The sequence below is a fragment of the Dasypus novemcinctus genome, chromosome 13 (genome assembly GCF_030445035.2).
Source record: "Dasypus novemcinctus isolate mDasNov1 chromosome 13, mDasNov1.1.hap2, whole genome shotgun sequence".
Taxonomy (NCBI): domain Eukaryota; kingdom Metazoa; phylum Chordata; class Mammalia; order Cingulata; family Dasypodidae; genus Dasypus; species Dasypus novemcinctus.
Window position 1 is genome coordinate 25,078,364 of NC_080685.1, and position 19,485 is coordinate 25,097,848.

Genomic DNA, 19,485 nt, shown 5'->3' on the forward strand with positions numbered 1-19,485 from the left:
AGAACACAATCTTAAACAATGAGTGGGTCAAAGAAGAAATTGTAAGAGAAACTAAACGAGTAAACATACTGAGACAAATTAAAAGAAGACAACATATCAAAACATATGGGATACAGCAAAGACAGTGCCGAGAGGGAAATTTATAGCCCCAAATGCCTATATTGAAAAAGGAAAAAGAGCTAAAATCAAAGACTGAACTGAATACTTGGAGGAACCAGAAAAAGAAGAGCAAACCATTCCTAAAGCAAGCAGAAGGAAAGAAATAATAAAGATTGCCTACCACTTGGAAAGTCCGTGGTTCGGATTTTGGCGCCTCCTAAAGAAGACATTGAGCTGGTGTGACAGGCAGGTTTGACAAGCTAACACAACAAGATGATGCAACAAGAGGCATAAGAGGAAAAACATAATGAAAGACACAACAAAGCAGGGAGCAGAAGTTCCTGGTACCTCTTAAAGAAGATGAGCAAGACAGCGAGCTGATGCGATGGGCAGGCATGGCAAGCTGACACAACAAGATGACTCAACAAGAGACACAAAAAGAAAAAAAAACATAATGAGACACACAACAAAGCAGGGAACAGAGGTGGCTCAAGCAATTAGGTGCCTCCCTCCCACATCAGAGGTTCCAGGGTGAGTTTCCAGTGCCTCCTAAAGAAACAAAAAAGACAGAAAGACACAGCAAGTACAAACAACAAGGGGGTAGGGAGAAATAAATAAAATAAATCTTTAAAAAAATTGAAACAAAGGGGGTCATTACAACTGACCCCATAGGAGAAAAAAAAAACGGATCATAAGAGGAGATTATGAGAAACTGTATGCCAACAAACTAGACAACTTAGATGAAATAGATAAATTCCTGGAAATACACCAACACCTACATTGACTCTACAAGAAATACAGGAACTCAATATATCAATCACATTTAAAGAGACTGACTCATTCATCAAAAATCTCCCAAGAAAGAAAAGTCTAGGACCAGATGGCTTTACAGGTGAAATCTATCAAGAATTCCTAGAAGTAACACCAATCTTGTTAAAGCTCTTCCAAAGAATTGAAGAGGAAGGAAAACTACTGTAGTAGTTTGGTATTGTTTATAAATTCCAAAACCAGATATTGGATGATGTTTGCAAACTGGTCTGTTCCTCTGGGCATATTAGATTATATTGGATTCAGCGATTTTACTTTTACTTGGTTAAAAAATGATTAAGGCTTTGATTGGGCCACTTCAGTAGGACATCGCATGCCAGCCCCCTTGGTGGGCTGGGTTTCACAGAGAAATGACATGGCAGATAACAGTTTGGAGTTTTGGTATTGGAGCCCCAGGAAGTAAACATGCAGAGAAGCAGATACGTGAGGATGGAGAGAAGGTTCCATTAGACATGGCAGAGAATGTAGGCTGGTAAGAGTCTCATCTTTGGGCTCAACTGCTCTGTTCTCTCCAGAAGATCAGCTATAGACTATCAGCCTACAGCTGATATTGGAAGAAGCAGGGACCATGGAGCCTTAAGAGGAAGAGGAAGCCTGAACCCTTGCAGACATTGGCAGACATCTTGCTCCTACACGTGGCAACAGACTTTGGTGAGGGAAGTAATTTATGCTTTATGGCCTGGTAACTGTAAGCTTCTATGCCAAATAAATACTCTCTATAAATGCCAACAGATTTCTGGTATTTTGCATCAGCACCCCTTTGGCTGACTAATTCAATTACCCAACACATTCTATAAAGCCAACATCATCCTAACACCAAAGTCAGATAACGACACTACAAGAAAATTACAGACAAATCTCTCTAATGAACATAAACATAAAAATTCTCAACAAAATACTTGCAAATAAAATCCGACAGCCTCTGAAAAGAATTCTACACCACAATGAAGTGGGATTTATTCCTGGTATGTAAAGGTGGTTCAAAACAAAATCAACTAACATAATACACCACATAAACAAATTGAAGGAAAAAAAAGAAACATATAATCATCGCAGTACATGAAGAAAAGACATTCAACAAAATCCACCATTCTTTCTTGATAAAATCATTTCAAAAGAAAGAAGAAGGAAAGTTCCTCCAAATGATAAAAGGCATATATGGAAAAACCCACAGTCAAAACTGTAATCAATGGGGAAAGGTTGAAAGCTTTCTCTCTAAGAACAAGAACAAGACAAGGATGTCCACTGTCACCACTGTTTTCAACATTCTTCTAGAAGTTTTAGCTTGAGCAATTAGACAAGAGAAAAATTTTAAAAGCCACCCAAACAAAAGAAGAGGGAATAAAACTCTCACTATTCACAGATGACATGATGCTGTATTTGGAAAATTTCAAAATGGCTACAACCAAGCTACATGAGCTAATAAACAAGTTCAGCAAAGTGGGAGGATACAAGATCAACAGGCAAAAATAAGTAATGTTTCTCTACACTAGTATTGAACAATCCAAGGAGGAAATCAGGAAAAAAAAAATTCCATTTCCAATAGCAACAAAAAGACTCAAACACCTAGGAATCTATTTAACAAAAGAACAGGACTTATATGCAGAAAATGATATGACACTACTAAAAGAAATCAAAGAAGACCTAAACAAATGGCAAGACATTCCATGTTAACGGATCAGAAGACTAAACATTATGAAGATGTCAATTCTACCCAAATTGACCTTTAAATTAAATGTAATGCCAATTAAAATTCTAACAGCCTAACTTTCAGAAATAGAAAAGTAAATTACCAAATTTATTTGAAAGGGAAAGGGGTTCCAAATAGCCAAAAACATTCTAAAAAAGAAGAGTAAAGTTGGAGGACTCATGCTCCCTGACCTTGAAGTGTATTATAAAGCTACACTGGTCAAAACAGCATGGTATTGGCATAAAGATAAACACAATGATCAAGGGAATTGAATTGAGAGTTCAGAAATATTTGAACCTCACCTCTACAGTCAACTGATTTTCAACAAGCCTACCAAGTCCACTTTCCTGAGACAGTAGAGTCTCTTCAACAAATGTGCTGGGAGAATCGGATACCCATAACCAAGAGAAAGAAAGAAGACCCCTATCTCGCTCCCTATAGAAAAATCAACTCAAAATAGATCAAAGACCTAAATACATAATCCAGGACCAGAAAACTCCTAGAAGATAATGTAGGGAAACATCTACAGGACCTTATAGTAGGTGGGGGCCTCTTAAATCTTACACCCAAAGCACGAGCAACAAAAGAAAAAATAGATAAATGGGACCACCAAAAAATTAAAAACTTCTGTACATCAAAGGACTTTGTGAAGATGGTAGACATTTTTCTAAAGAAGAAATATAAATGGCGAGAAAACACATGAAAAAATGTTCAGCATCACTGGCTATCAGGGAAACGTAAATGAAAACTACAATGAGTTAGCATTTTATACATACTGGTATGGCCGCTATTAACAAAACAGAAAACTATTAAGTACTGGAGAGGATGTGGAGAGATACAAATGCTTATTTATTCACTGCTAGTGGAAATGTAGAATGGTACATCCACTGTGGAGGACTGGTGGTTCCTAAGGAAGTTGAATATAGATTTGCCATGTGACCAGCAATACTACTACTGGGTCATAGAACTGACAGCAGTGACACAAACAGACATCTGCACACCGATGTTCATAACAGTGTTGTTCACAACTGCCAAAAGATGGAAACAATCCAGGTGTCCATAACCAATGAATGGATAAACAACCTGTGGTATATATATACGCAGCTGTAAGAAGAAATGAAATTGTGAAGCATATGACAATATGCATGAACCTGGAGTACATTAAGTTAAGTGAAGTAAGCAAGACACAAAAGGACAAATACTGTATGATTCCACTATTAAAAAACTAAATACAGTGTGCAAACTCATGGAGTTAATAACTAGAATATAGGTCACCAGAAAATAGGATGAGGTTAAAGAATGAAAGTTGAGGGTTAAATCACTGAATTGATAAAAAACTTGTTCGTAAGTTTTTGGAAATGGACAGAAATGGTGAAAGCACATAATAGTATTTGTAACTAGCAGTACTAATATATGGGTATGAAAGGCAAGGTCTAAGGTCAAGTATATTACTAAAAGAAAAGCTAAAAAATGTAACATGGGACTATATAGCATAGTGAAACCTCATGTGAAATATGAGTACAGGTAATATTACATACATAAGACTGTTTTTCTTTGAAATTGAACAAATGTATATTAATGTTATAGGATGTTACTTTCAGGCAAAAATACAACTAAAGCAAATTATGGACAACGGTATACTAATATATTAATAATCTTTCATTAAGTGTAGAAAGAAAAAAGGAAATACACTAAGTGAAAGAAACTAGACAAAAGGCACTACATATTGTTTGACTCTACCTATACAAAATATAAATAAAAATAAATTAGAGAGATGGAAACAGAATAGCAGCTATGTGTGGCAGGGGAAGGATAGAGAGATTGAGAGGTGATTATTAAGGGGTAGAGTTTGTTTACTTTTTATTTTTCATTATTCTTATTATTGGAGTAAGGAAAATGGTCTTAATGATTGAAGTGATGATGCACAACTATGCAATTATACCAAATACCACTGATTGTATACATTGGATGGACTGTATGCTTCATGAATATGTATCAATAAAATTGATTTTAAAAAGAAAAAATAAATATTTTTGGAACTGCAAGGTCTCTGCATTTAAAACCAAACACCATATCAATAACCCAAAGGAGAAATATTCTAGGGTTTTCGAAACTCAGAGAAGACAACCACCAAAACAATTTTGATAATGAAGATATAAAGCTTGATGACAGCAGCAGTTTCCTCAGCAATAGTGAAATTGCTAGGTTTAGCCATAAAGATTTACCTTGCAGAAATCTTTGGTTTAAAAAAAAAAAGCAAATTTAGATTAAAAAAACATCAATTCATTCCCATGAGTTTAGCACTCCATCCAAAAGTGTAGACTTGCTGGCTCTCAGGACTGTATAGCACAGTAAAAGTAAGAGAGCATTCTCTTATGAACTATAACAAATGTACAATATTAATACATGGCGTTAATAATAGGGTAGTTTATGGAAAAAATACACCAAATGTAAGCTTTGGACCATAGTTAACAATAGCATTTTGATAATGTTCTTTCATAATTTATAACAAATGTTCCACAATAATGCAATGTGTTGGCGGTGGGGTAATGTATGGGAATTCTGCACATTATGCATATTTGTTTTGTAAGCTCACAACTTTCTAATATAAATAAATAAACAAAAATCAATTCTAAATAAGATCAAATCCAAGGACTCTTTAGATTATATCAATGATTGCAGGGCAGTAAGTAACCAGTTTTGAAGTTGATAAGGTAAGGAATAACCAAGTGGGTTCAGCAATTAACTAAATCAGATGGGTTTATAAAAGAAACAATCCTGATACTCTATAGCCAAGCTCACCCTGGTCGCCGCTTAATAGCCCTCTGGACAATGGCTCCTCCACCTTGAATCCCAGGTCCAGCATTTCCAGAGGCAATGGCTGGACCCAATGATGGTACATCCGATGTCATTTCTGTCAGAGAAAATAGGAAATAATAAACATTTTTTAAAAGAAGGTCCTTGCTTATCATGAACAACATCCAGTTGATTAGAAGAAAGGCTCAAGCTATGGATAAAATTTAAACAGTTTGCTAGAAAACCCAAAGGCCAATATCCAGACTGCTCTTCTCAAAATCTCACACTGATAAGAAAGATTTCCCCATACTTCTATTTTCCCCACTTCACAGTTTCTAAAAGGCCTGTAATAGTGATATAAAATTAATTTAAAACACATACACGCAAACTGGTTTGTACATTTCAGTCATGCAACATTTATAACTTAGCTCCTTTTATTTGGAAAACACAGAGACATCTTAAAGTGATTATCACCTAAATTCCACTACATAGAAAAAAGTATATCAAGTAAAACTGAAAACATCCCTTGTCATATTTCCCTTTCCTGCCCCCATCTCCCTCTTCTGTCCTTCCAATTCAATTTCATTCCCCAGAGGTAACCATTGTTAACACTTAAGTACAACTTATCTCTTAATTTCCCTTGTCAGTTTGTATACAACCATCTCCATAATAAAAAACTGGCACATTTTTTCCTAGTTAAAATTGAATTCTGATTTTCATTTTTATTTGCAACTTTTCTTTTACTTCTCCGTCCCATGGCTCCCTCAGCTCCCTTGTCTGTTTGCTTGTTGTTTTTGCTCACTGTTTTTGCTCCTTGTCTGTTTTTTTTTCTTTAGGAGGCAGCAGGAACTGAACCCAGGACCTCCCATGTGGGAGGTGGGTGCTCAACTCTTGAACCACATCCACTCCCCTGCAATTTTCTTTTATCACTTAAATATATATATTGGATATCTAGCCACACACATATTCACACATATACCATCTTCCTTTTATGAGTTCACATTGTATAAATGCACCATATTTTATTCAACCACCCCCCAACTGACTCACATTTAGGTTGTTTCCAATTTTTTACTAATATAATTAATGTCCCAAGACCATTTATAGATACAGCTTTAAATTCTTTTGTTATTTAGAACAAATTCCTAGAGGTGAAATTCGCTGTGTCCAAATTTTGATGCATAGTGTTAAATTATGTTCCAAAAATGCTGTCATAATTTATGCTCCCACCAACAGGATACAAGAGTACCTATTTCCCTCAGGAGCACTGGGTGCTATACTTTCCATTTTTACCAAATCTGACAGGTAAAAATGTTACTTTGTTTTAATTTGTATTACCTGACTACAAATGAGGTTGTGCTTTTTATATTCATTACTCATCTAAAATCAGTCAAATGACTCTTCATATCTTTACTATTTTTATGCTGAATTATGCTTTCTCTAATGAGTTTATGTAGGATCTATCCTAATACAGAAGATATTAAACACTTTGTAACATATTACAAATATTTTCTCACCATCTCTATAACATTTTTTCACTTTTATGTTGTCAAATTTAGCAATGTTTTCTTAAACAGTTCCTGGGTTTTCTTTTACTGAGGAAGGCTCCCTCACATCTCTGGTTACTTCTATATTTTCTTACAAAACTTTCATTTTTCACATTTAGATCTCTAATCCCCCTGGAATTTATTTCTGTATATGCTATGGTGGGGCTCTAATTATTTTCTATCAATGGATAGCTAATTATTCTTTTTTTTTTTTAAGATTTATTTTACTTATTTCTCTCCCCTTCCACGACCCCTATTGTCTGCTCTCTGTGTCCATTTGCTGTGTGTTCTTCTGTGTCCACTTGTATTCTCAGCGGTACCAGGAATCTGTGTCTCTTTTTGGTTGAATCATCTTGCTGCAACAGCTCTCCATGTGTGCAGAGTTACTCCTGGGTGAGCTGCGCTTTTCTTGCGTGAGACGGCTCAATGCAGGGCACACTCCTTGCACATGGAACTCCCCTATGCGGGGGACACCCCTGTGTGGCACAGCACTCCTTGCATGTGGGGCCAGCTCACCACACGGGCCAGGAGGCCCTGGGTTTGAACTCTGGACCTCCCATGTGGTAGGCAGATACTCTATTAGTTGAGCCGCATGTGCTTCCCACTAATTATTCTAATATCATTTGCTGGTAGCATCCTTTCCTGACTTAACTGAAGGGGTTCTATTACTACACCTTAAATTTCTACAGATACATATGTCTTTCCAGACTCTGATTCTGTACTAATATTTCCCAGTTCCTATGCTAGTGCTTTTTATCACAGCAACTTTATAGTACATATTAATTTTTATTACATGATAGGAAAAGCCCTCTGTGATGGTTAAGCTAATGTGTCAACTCGGCCAGGACCAGGTAATTGTGCCCAGTTGTTTGGTCAAGCAAGCAATGGGCTAAATGTAATAAAGACATTTATAGACTTTAGTCATCAGTGAGTTCACTGCATAGATGGCTGATTACATCTACAATCAACCAAGGAGATTGCCAATAGCAGTGAGCAATCTTTTATCCAATCAGATGAATGCCTTAAAAGGGAAAGTGATTTCAGCATTCAGAGAGAATTTCCAAATCAACTTCTGACAGTCAATGTCTCTAGAAACTTATCAAGGACCTTCATCAGAGCCCCTGGTTAGCAGCCTGCCTGTGGAGTTTGGACTTCTGCATTCCCACAATCATGTGAAGGAATTTTATAAAATCTTCCTATTTACAGATCTCTCCTGTCAATTCTGTTTCCCTACAGAATTCTGACTAATACACCTTCCATCCTCCATTAATTAATTTTTTGAAATTTTCTTATTACATGTCATATACTGACCATTTCACACCCACCAGAATGGGTACTATTTTAAAAAATGGAAACTAAGTGTTGGAGAAGCTGTGGAAAAACAGGAACCCTTGTACATTGTTGGTGGGAATGTGAAATGGTATAGAACCTGTGGAAAACAGGCTGGCAGTTCTTCAGAAAGTTAAGCACAGAATTATCATATGACCAGATATATGCTCAAAGAATTAAAAGCAGAGATTCTAACAAATATACAGATATTTGCACACCAATGTTCTTGGTGGCATTATTCACAAGTGTTCATTAAATGATAAATGAATAAAATGTGGTATATACATACAATGGAATATTATTCAGCCATAAAAAGGAATGAAGTTCTGATGCATGCTACAACAGAACATGGATGAACCTTAAAGACATCATGTTAAAAATAAGTGACACACAAAAGGACAAATATTTTATCATCTCAATTGAAATCATTAGAATATACAAATTCATTAAGTCAGAAACTAATACACAGGTTGCCAAGGGCTGGGCAGGGGTACAGATTGCAGAGTTAATGTTTAATTGGTATAGAGTTTCTGTTTGGGGTGGTGGAAAAATTTTGGTAATGGATGGTGGTGATGCTGGCACAACACTGTGGATGTAATTAACACCAATGAACTGTATAATTCAATGTAGATAAAAAGGGAAATTTTAGGTTGTATATTTGTTATCAAAATTAAAGTTTAAAAACCAAATAACAACACAAAGCGAGAAACCTAATATAAACTGTGGACTATAGTTAATAGAATAGTTATAATACCTTTGTTCCATCAATTGTGGTAACAAAGGTACCACATACACTAATATAAAATATTAACAGGGAAAACTGCAGATGGGGGTAGGTATATGGTAACTCTGTACTTTCTGCACAATTTTCTATAAACCTACAACCATTCTAATAAAAAAAAAACATTTTAAAAATGTTTTTACACTGATTTTTGCTTCTGGGATGACAGTGTAGAAGTACTTTTCCTTTATTCCTCCCAGTAAATACAACTAAAACTCCTAGACATTATATAAAAAACAAATATAAGACTCTGATAGATGGAAAGAAGAAGGCTAAGGAATAGCTAGGGATTTCAGGATCCAATGAGCATGTTAGTAAGTTCCTCTGGGTTTTCTTTTGCCTTATCTTTCCAAATTTGGAAATGAAGGCAACAACCTAGAAACACCAAAGGATACAGACCAAAAAAGCCCTCAAAACAACATGTGTTTTCTAATCCAAGGACCAGGAAAAGGGGCAGCCAAGCAATAAAGAAAACTCATAGACAATAAACACTTCACTCTAAATACCACAGAAAAAACTAGGGCTTCTCATCAATGCCAGCAAAGATTGAGTAAGCCAAGACACACTCTCTCATGGGGCTGTAACAAGGCATCCCCATACCCCACTGGGGTAGTGTCAGAGGTCAAGAAGGGACCTGGAACTTCCATCCCCACTGATTGAAAATGTAGGCCTGTCCTTACAGTGTCAGTGGAAACCACAAGGGACTTCTTTTACAACCCAGCAATAATGAGGTAAGTCAACCCATACCCACTGGAGTGGTGTCAAAAGAGGCCTAGTGGAGAATCAGAACTTCACCAAGGCCCAGAGGTAAGGTGTTAGTGGAGACCACGTGAGGAGAAAGAACTCCCATTCCAGCCCAGCAGCACAAAGGAGGTGTCAACCAAGGCCAAACCCCATCACCTTTATTAACCTGCATATCAAAGAAAACCAACTAAAAAATGTTTACGTAAGATCCAGCATCATCTAACATAATAAAAAATGTCCAGGTTTTAAAAAAACACTCATTATATCGAGAACCACAGAGATCTCAAACTGAATGAAAAATGGCAATCAACAGATGCCAACACTAAGATGACGTGTTAGAATTATCTGCCAAACATTTTAAAAGAAGCCATGATAAAAATGCTTCAATGAAGGAAACGGATGTGGCTCAACCAACTGGGCTCCCATTTACCACATAGGAGGTCCAGGGTTCAATGCCCAGGGCCTCCTGGTGAGGGCAAGCTGGCCCAAGCGCTAAGTTGTCCCACTCACAGTGCCAACCCACGCAGGAATGCAGTCCCACACAGGAGTGCCGCCCTAAGTGAGAATGCCACCCCATACGGGAAAACCGCCACGCGTAGGAGTACTGGCTGATGTGGAGAGCTGGCACAACAAAGATTACACAACAAAAGACACAAAGGATAGAAAATAAGAAGACATAGCAGAACAGGGAGATGAGGTGGCACAAGAGAGTAATTGCCTCTCTCCCACCCTGTAAAGTCCCAGGATCAGTTCCTGGTACCACCTAATGAGGATACAAGCAGACACAGAAGCACACACAGCAAATGGACAAAGAGAACAGACAATGGGGGGAATGGTGGGGAGAAAATAAATTAAAAGAATAAATCTTTAAAAAAAAAAATGCTTCAATGAGCAGTTACAGGGAAGTAGACTTGGTCCATTGGATAGGGTGTCCGCCTACCACATGTGAGGTCTGCAGTTCAAACCCCGAGCCTCCTTGACCCGTGTGGAGCTGGCCCATGGGCAGTGCTGATGTGCGCAAGGAGTGCCATGCCACGAAGGGGTGTCCCCACGTAGGGGAGCCCCACACGCAAGGAGTGCGCCCCGTAAGGAGAGCCGCCCACTGCGAAAGAAAGTGCGGCCTGCCCAGGAATGGCGCCGCACACACAGAGAGCTGACACAGCAAGATGATACAACGAAAAGAAACACAGATTCCCGGTGCTGCTGATAATAATAGAAGCGGTCACAGAAGAACATACAGCAAATGGACACAGAGAGCAGACAATGGGGGGGGATCGGGGGGGAGGGGAGAGAAATAAATAAGAAGTAAATCTTTTTTAAAAAAATGAGCAGTTACAAACACACTGGACGTCAATGAAAAAAAATTGAAAGCCTTAGTACTGAAACAGAAAGTTTACAAAGAAATAAAAGGTATAAAGAAGAGCAAAATACAAATTTTAGAATTGAAAAAATACAGTAATTGAAATAAAAAGCTCAGTGGAAAGGCTAAATAGCAGAATGGAGAGAACAAATGAAAGAATCAGTGAAATGAAATCCATGCCAAAACACATAATTACTTCTAACCAGAGACCAAAAAAAATCTTTAAAATAGACAGAAAAATGACACCTTACCTATAATTGGGGAAGGAACAAATCGAATAACAGCAGATTTTTTACCAGAAGTCATGAAGGCCAGGCAGAAGTAGAACAATGTATTTCAAGTGCTTTTGACTGTTTTCCTTTTTTACATTTTTTTTGTGTTTTATTTTTTTTTATATTTTCTTTTTATTATATTTCAAGTTCTGAAAGAAAAGAACTGCCAACCCAGAATCCCACACCTAGTAAATACATCATTCAGGAATGAAGGGGAAATCAATTCTAAAATAAAAACTAAGAATTTGTCACCATCGACCTATCCTAAAAAAAAAAGAAAAAAAAAGGCTAGGAGAAAGCCACAGGAAGAAATCAACAAAATCCAAAAGAGAACAGAGGCCAGGAGGGGCAGCCATGTGCATTGCTACCTGACAAGCTAAGGACCAAGAATCACTGGCAGCCAGGCCCAGAATGCCAGAGTGACAAGTAGAAAGCATTGCCTTGATGATGCCTTAATTTGGACTTTCTTTTAGCCTCAAAACTTCTTCAGCATTCAGAGGTGAGTGTGGATTATAACGCCAGTTCAAAAAGCTTGCAGTATGAGGCTCCCCAATGGTTCCCCCAGCCTACAGTGGTCTGGGCATACCAAGTTGACTAGGGAGCCAACTTCTCAGAAGTCTCCAACACCAATTTTAAGCTGAACTCTGAGAATGTGACAATGAAGGTGTCGTCCATGCTCTACAATGTCCCTATCAACAACATAGACTCCTGTATGATTGAGAATTGCCCTGCCAAAGCCACAGGGGATCAAAGCCTCTGAGATCAAAAGGCGGAGTCACTTATAGCTGCTGAACTCAAAAACTTCCCTGTGTGTCTCATCTTTACCATCAGCTACATATTCCAGCCTCTTTCCCCTTACCTGATGCTAAAATAATGTACCTTGGCCACATAGAAACATGCAAAGTCATTGGTATGACAGAATCACAGAAGTCCGCAGAACTATTTCACCATAAGACATGACATAGTTCTGTATCTCTGAGAAGAAATGAATTCATGTCTAGAAATCTGGAGTGAAACAAGCAAGATCAAGAAGCCAAAAGACTCTACAGAAGACTCCAATATGTACAAGATAAATCTATAATCAAAGATATATATTAAAATTTGGGAAAATAATTCATCTGAACTAAAGAAATTCATTAAGACTGCTATGTAAAATACATATTGAAGGCAAATGTATCCCCGTATTTCGGGGACCTCCCCTTAAACTCCTGGGGAGTGAGAGAATAGGATATTGCATCTCCCTTTTCTCTGAATCCTTAGTTAAATGAGTTGTAATGTTGCTCTTACAAAGTTCCTAAAAAGTTCCCACTGCAGTATAAACATGCCTTATGTTCCACGAATTAAGCTGCAGGGAATCCCATGAGAAGCTGCTAATCACCTGCCACTTCACAATTTAGAGGTGGCTGCATTTTTTGGATCAAATGATTCGCTTTTTATGGTATTTCCAAAAGTACCTTGGCTTCTCCTCCCACCTAACAAATGTCAAAGAAATGTGAAAACCATCATAATTTTAATGTAAAAAAGTACTTGGGTAATGTAAAAAAGTACTAATTTTTTAAGTAATCCAAGCACCTTCTTTTTAAAACTAACGCTATTTTATTTCTCAGATGACATTCACTCTTGAATGGTCCAGGGAAGGATGTCTCACCTTTACTATATGTGGCATTTTGTCATCACAAGATTTCAGAAGTTTCTACTTTTTATCCTGCATATACAGTTAAGACCTCAGCTTTCAACAGCATCTAGAACACTAGGACTCAACAGGGGTTGATTTTGCCCCCTAGTGGGCGTTTGGCAATGTCTGAAGACATTTTTCGTTGTCACAACTCAGGGAGGGCTGTGTCATTGGCATCTAGTGGATAAAGTCCAGGGATTTTGCTCAACATTCTATAATGATAGGACATCCCCCCACAATAAAGAAATATCCAGCCCAAAATGTCAATAGTGCTGAGGTTAAGAACCCTGGCTTAGCTGACAACAACAGAAGCGGACAAAGAAACAAGACACAGCAAACAGACACAGAGAACAGACAACCGGGGGAGAGGGGGGGAATTAAATAAATAAATCTTTAAAAAAAAAAAAAAAGAACCCTGGCTTAGAGTAGAAAAAGATTCAGAAAAGAGGGGAACAAATAGTATCTTCAGCTGGTTGAACTTCTAAGCTACTTTCCCTTCATTCTACCCTATAAACCACGTTCTACCACAAGTTCCTTCAATCTGAATTTAGATCTCAGGATCCTGCCTAGCAAAATTCAAATTAAGACAACAAAGATCTTCCTTGAAACACACAGAGAATTCTAAAAGCAGGGGCAAGGACCCTTTGAAACACAGGGCTCCAAGGAGTAAAGTTTTGACAGAAAAGAACATTTTGTTTCTAGTTCCTTTCCCACACTATTTTTTCATACATTGCCCACGGCCTTCTTGGCACTTTGTACCCACCATTACTGTATTACATTTTGTTACAGAAAACTTGATTTTAGTGTTATGACATTCAAGAGAATGACTAATACACATTTCCTACAAAAAAAATGGTTAAAGAAAATTACACAGAATGGAAACAATAAAAGAAGGAACCTAGAACATCAGGAAGGAAGGAAGACATGGTAAGCAAAAATATAGGTAAGACCAATAGGCTTTCCTTCTCGAGTTTTCTAAATTGTGTTTGACGGTTGAAGCAAAAATTATAGCACTGCCTAATGTGGTTCTAAACATAAATAGAGGAAATATTGAAGATAATTATAAATGGGGGAGGGTAAAGGGACATAAGTATAAAATTTTTATATTTCACATGAACTGGTAAAATGACAGAACCAGTGGACTGTAATAAGTTATGTAAAGCAACCACTGGAAAAGCCATGAAATAAAATATACTAAGAACATTCTAAGGAAATCAAAATGAAGTTCTAAAAAAATATTCAATAACCCATAGGAACAAAGGAAAAAGAAAACAGAGAAATGAAAAAGAGATGGGACAAACAAAACAAAAAATAAAACAGCAGGGAAGCGGACTTGGCCCAGTGGTTAGGGCGTCCGTCTACCACATGGGAGGTCCGTGGTTCAAACCCTGGGCCTCCTTGACACGTGTGGAGCTGGCCCACGCACAGTGTTGATGTGCGCAAGGAGTGCCGTGCCACGCAGGGGTGTCCCCCACGTGGGGGAGCCCCACACACAAGGAGTGCGCCCCATAAGGAGAGTCACCCAGCGCGAAATAAAGTTTCAACCTGCCCAGGAATGGCACTGCACACATGGAGAGCTGACACAGCAAGATGATGCAACAAAATGAAACACAGATTCCTGTGCCACTGACAACAAGAGAAGCAGAGACAAAGAAGAACACGCAGCAAAATGGACACAGAGAACAGACAACTGGGGGGGGGAGGGAAAGAAAGAAATAAAAATAAATCTTTAAAAAATAAAAAATAAAAAAATAAAATAGCAGACTTAAGCCCTAATATACTAATAATTATATTAAATGTAAAATGTCCAAAAAAAATCAATTAAAAGACAGAGACTTGCAGAGTAGTTTAAAGAGCATGATCCGACTATATGCTGTCTATAAGAAACTCATTTCAAACTTTATGATACAGTCAGTGTGGCAGTTTGAAGCTTTTGTGGACCCCAGAAAATCCTGTTCTTAAAGCTAATCCATTTTTGTGCATGTAAATCTGTTTTTGGTGGGAATTTCAATCACATTGCAGGACCTATGGTGGGTCTTAATCCTCTTACTCAAGTCCTTTATAAACAGAGGAATAAAAAGCCACAGATATAGAAAAAAGCTGCAGAGATAGAGAGGAACCCAGAAGCTGAGAGGAAGCCACTTCAGCCAGAAACTAAAAGCAATGTGATCTGGAGGAGAGGGGAGAGGAGGAGGAGAGGAGGGAAAAGGGAAGAGACGAGCAGATGTCTGTCATGTGCTTGATCACCCAGACCTGCAGCTCAAGGAGAAAGGACCTCCTGATGATGCCTTGATTTAGATACCTTTAATTGCCTCAGAACTGTAAGCTTTTAACCTAATAAATCTCCATTATAAAAGTCAACCCATTTTTGCTATATTGCTCCAAGCAACTTTTAACAAACTACAACAGTCAGGTTGAATGTAAAAGGATGGAAAAAGATATATCATGCAAACATTAGTCAAAGGAAATCCTAAGTGGCTATGATAATAATAATCAGATAAGACAGACTTTAGAGCAAAAGAAAATGACCAGAGATAGCGAGGGGCATTATATAATAATAAAGGAGTCAATATACCAAGAAGACACAGCAATCCTTAATAAGTGTGAACCAAACACAGAATGGCAAAATATGTGAAACAAAAACTGATAGAAGAGAAAGGAGAAACAGACAAATCTGTAAGTATAGTTGGAGACTTCAACAAACCCCTCTCAGCAATTACTGAACTAGACCAAAAAGAGCAGTAAAGATATAAAAGTCAACATACACCATCAACCAACAAAATCTAATAGACACTTACAGAAACTCCACCCCAAAACAGCAAAATACACATTCTTTTTAAGCGTACATGGGCCATAAACCAAAATATGCCATATTGGGCCATAAAACAAACCTTGATGAATTTGAAAGAACTGAAATTTATAGAGTGTGTTTTCCAAATATAACGGACTCAAACTAGAAATTAAAAAAAGAAAAATGACAGGAAAATCTCCAAACAAATAGACAACATACACTTCTAACTAAACAATAAGTCAAAGAGAAAGTCTCAAAAGAAATACTATGAACTGAATGCAAATGAAAATATATGATGTCATAATTCTGTGGGACACAAGGCACTGCTGAGAGAAAAATTTATAGCACTAAAGCCTTAAAATAGAAGAGGAAAAGTCTCAAACCAATCATTTAAACTCCCACCTCAAGAGCCTAGTAAAGATAGGTAAATAAATTCAAAGCAAGCTGAAGGAAGTAATAAGGATAAAAGAAAAAACTAATCAACTTGAAAACAGAAAATAATAGAGAAAGTCAATGAAAAAAAGAGTTGTGTTTTTGGTTTTTTTTAGTAGGTACTGGGGATTGAACCCAGGACCTCATACATGAGGAGACACTCAACCATGTGAGCTGCATCCACTCCCAAGAATTAGTTTTTTTAAATCTACCAATTAAACTGACAAACCACTAACAAGACTGACAAAGAAAAAAAAGGAGAAGATACAAACTACCAGAATCAGTAATGAAACCGGGATACCACTACAGACTCTGATACATCAAGGAGGTGATAAAGAAATATTAAAAACAACTCACACGCACAAATTTGACAACTTAGATGAAATGGACCATCTCCTCAAAAAACAATCAAAACCATCTGGTCCAATATGACATAGACGATTTGAATAAACCTATAACTATGAAGAATATTGAATTCATAATTTAAAACTCTCAAGAAAGAAATCTCCAAGACCAGATGATTTCACTGCAAAAATCTACCAAACATTTAAAGAAGGATTAATACTAATTCTATACAATTTCTCCCAGAAAACTGAGGAAGGGACACTTATCAATTTATTTTATGAAGCTAGTATCACTCTAATACTAAAACAAGAAACATACAGGGGGGAGGGGAGCGGGGGGAAACATACACAAAAAACTAAAACGTATAGCCCTCATAAAAATAGGTGCAAAAATCCAAAACAAAATATTAGGAAATAGAACTTAGAAATATGCAAAAAATAATTACTATTACTATGACAAAGTGGATGGGGTTTATTCCAGGGATGAAAAACTAGAGTAATACTTGAAAATCAATTCAAGTAATCCACCATCTTAAAAGGCTAAAGAGGAAAGAATATCACATGATCATTATCAGTTGATGCATAAAAAGCATTTAACAAAATTTAAAATTTAAAAAAAAATCTCAGAAAAAATTAACACTTCCTCAATCTGGCAAAATTATCTTAAAATATCCTACCATTAATGTTATACTTAATGGCAAAAGACAGTGCTTTCTCCCCTAAAATTAGGAATTAAGAAAGAACAACCGTTGTCACCACTCTTATTTAAACATGGTGCCAAAGTTTTAGCCAGTGCATAAAGGCAAGAAAAGGCACATAGATCAAAGTAAGAAGACATAAAACTACCCCTATTTACAGATGATTCAATTATTTATGTGGAAAATCCTAAGGAATCTAAAAAAACTCAACTCCTAGACCTAAAGTTAGTTCAGCAAGGTCACAGGACAAAAGATAAACATAAAAAAGTCAATTGTCTCAGATGGGATCTCCCTTCATAAGACTTTCATGCTAATGTGCTGGAGGTGCAGTTAATGTTGGGGTTTAAGATATATTTAGGGGATTTGAATCTCTGGACTGACAATGTGATAGCCAGATCCTGAGCCTCAACAGACTCCAGCACCTACAATCTGATTTATTGGACTTACCACACTCAGCTAAGATGGAGGTGAAGAAGGACAACCACCACACCATGGAGCCTAGAGTGATTACAACTGAAAATGGGAGGATTGCATCCAGCATCCAGGTGGAATCTGAGCCTCCTCTTGACATAAAGGTGCAATGGACACAACCAATCCAGTGTCCACATAGAAGAGGTGGCATTGGATTGGGAAAAGTGGACATAATGGACAAAGGGTATGGGGAAAGGCAGGAAGAGATGAGAGGTGGAGGCATCTTCGGGACATGGAGCTGCCCTGGATGGTGCTTCAGAGGTAATCACCGGACATTGTAAATCCTCACAGGGCCTACATGATGGAATAGAGGAGAGTATGGGCCATGATGTGAACCAATGTATATGAGGTGCAGAGGTGCCCAAAGATGATGTACTTACCAAATCCAATGGATGTGTCATGATGATGGGAACGAGTGTTGTTGGGGGGGGGGGGGGGGAGAGGGGGGGTGGGGGGGTGGGGTTGAATGGGACCTCACATATATATTTTTAATGTAATATTATTACAAAGTCAATAAAAAATAAAAAAATTAAAAAAAAAAAAAAAAAAGTCAATTGTGGCGAGACAGGGGCAAGATAGTGGCAGAATAAGGAGCTCCAAGAGTCAGTTTGTCCTACAGCACAACTAGTAATCAAACAGGGCTATCTAAATCCACCTGGGTGGGAGCCCAGGAGACCCAAAGAGCATCCTGAAACATCTGTGGAAGAACAGAAGGAGGATACTGCGCATCCGCAGTTAATATTCATCAGCAGAGTACTCCGCACTGTAGAGGCCTATGTCCATCACCTGCTGGCAGCACAAGACACCTCAGGATCTATTCTGACTGGAATTGGAAGCTCCATTTCCCCAAAATAGGGCAGAAAAAAACCATCAGGCACTGACTTCAGCTACTGATTAGTAAATTCAGCGGGCTGGAGTCCAATCCTAACAACAGTTAGGTTTCAACCTGTCCAAGTTGGGAAAGGCTGGTAGCCTCCAATTTAACTCCACTTCCAACATGAAGGAAATAGGGGCTGATTGAAAATCACAGTGATGGGAGGGAACAGCTTCTTTCTATCCAGGTCGGACTGCTGCCCTACCTCACACAGGAAAAAAGCTGGGGGACTTGCACCAGCCTCTCTGGGCAACTGTCATCACTTTTCAGCCTGCATAGACTAAATTGTTGAGCACCTGTGGCTCCATCCTCACCCCTGATGATAGCACAGGAGCAAGGGGATTGGGGGCGGGCAGGGAGGGATGTGTTTCCTCAACTTCTCCAGACAATTGCAGGCATTTTTGGCCCACACAAATTTGACTGTTGGACATGTGTGGCTCCATTTCTACTCTAATAGGACAGGGGTGGGTGGGAGGTAGTGTTTCTTCAACCACTCCAGGCAACTGGAGGTGCATTCAGCCTGCAATGACTAGACTGTTAGACACATCTCTGGCTCCATCCCCACTCCCGACAGGGAGGAGGAGGGCCAATATCCCTCAGCCTCCCTGGGCAACTGCAGTTGCTTGTGGCATGCATGAACAAGATTGTTGCGCACACCTGCAGCTCCATCCCTGTTTCTGGCAGGGGAGGAGGGGGGCCGGTACTTCATCAGTCTACCTGGGAAACTGCAGTCACTTTTGACCCACACAGCTTA

At 38.2% G+C, this 19,485-nt stretch overlaps 1 protein-coding gene across 10 annotated transcripts in view; it reads right to left on the minus strand.

The window, feature by feature from the left end:
- ARNT (aryl hydrocarbon receptor nuclear translocator) overlaps positions 1–19,485 on the minus strand; it is a 179,209-nt gene that overhangs the window by 41,657 nt on the left and 118,067 nt on the right. For all 10 annotated transcript variants that reach the window (XM_071207422.1, XM_071207417.1, XM_071207416.1 and 7 more), the window contains one exon: positions 5,420–5,531. In XM_071207422.1, the coding sequence (XP_071063523.1) occupies positions 5,420–5,529 (110 nt within the window). In that variant the 5' untranslated portion in view covers positions 5,530–5,531. The remainder of the gene's footprint in view (positions 1–5,419; positions 5,532–19,485) is intronic.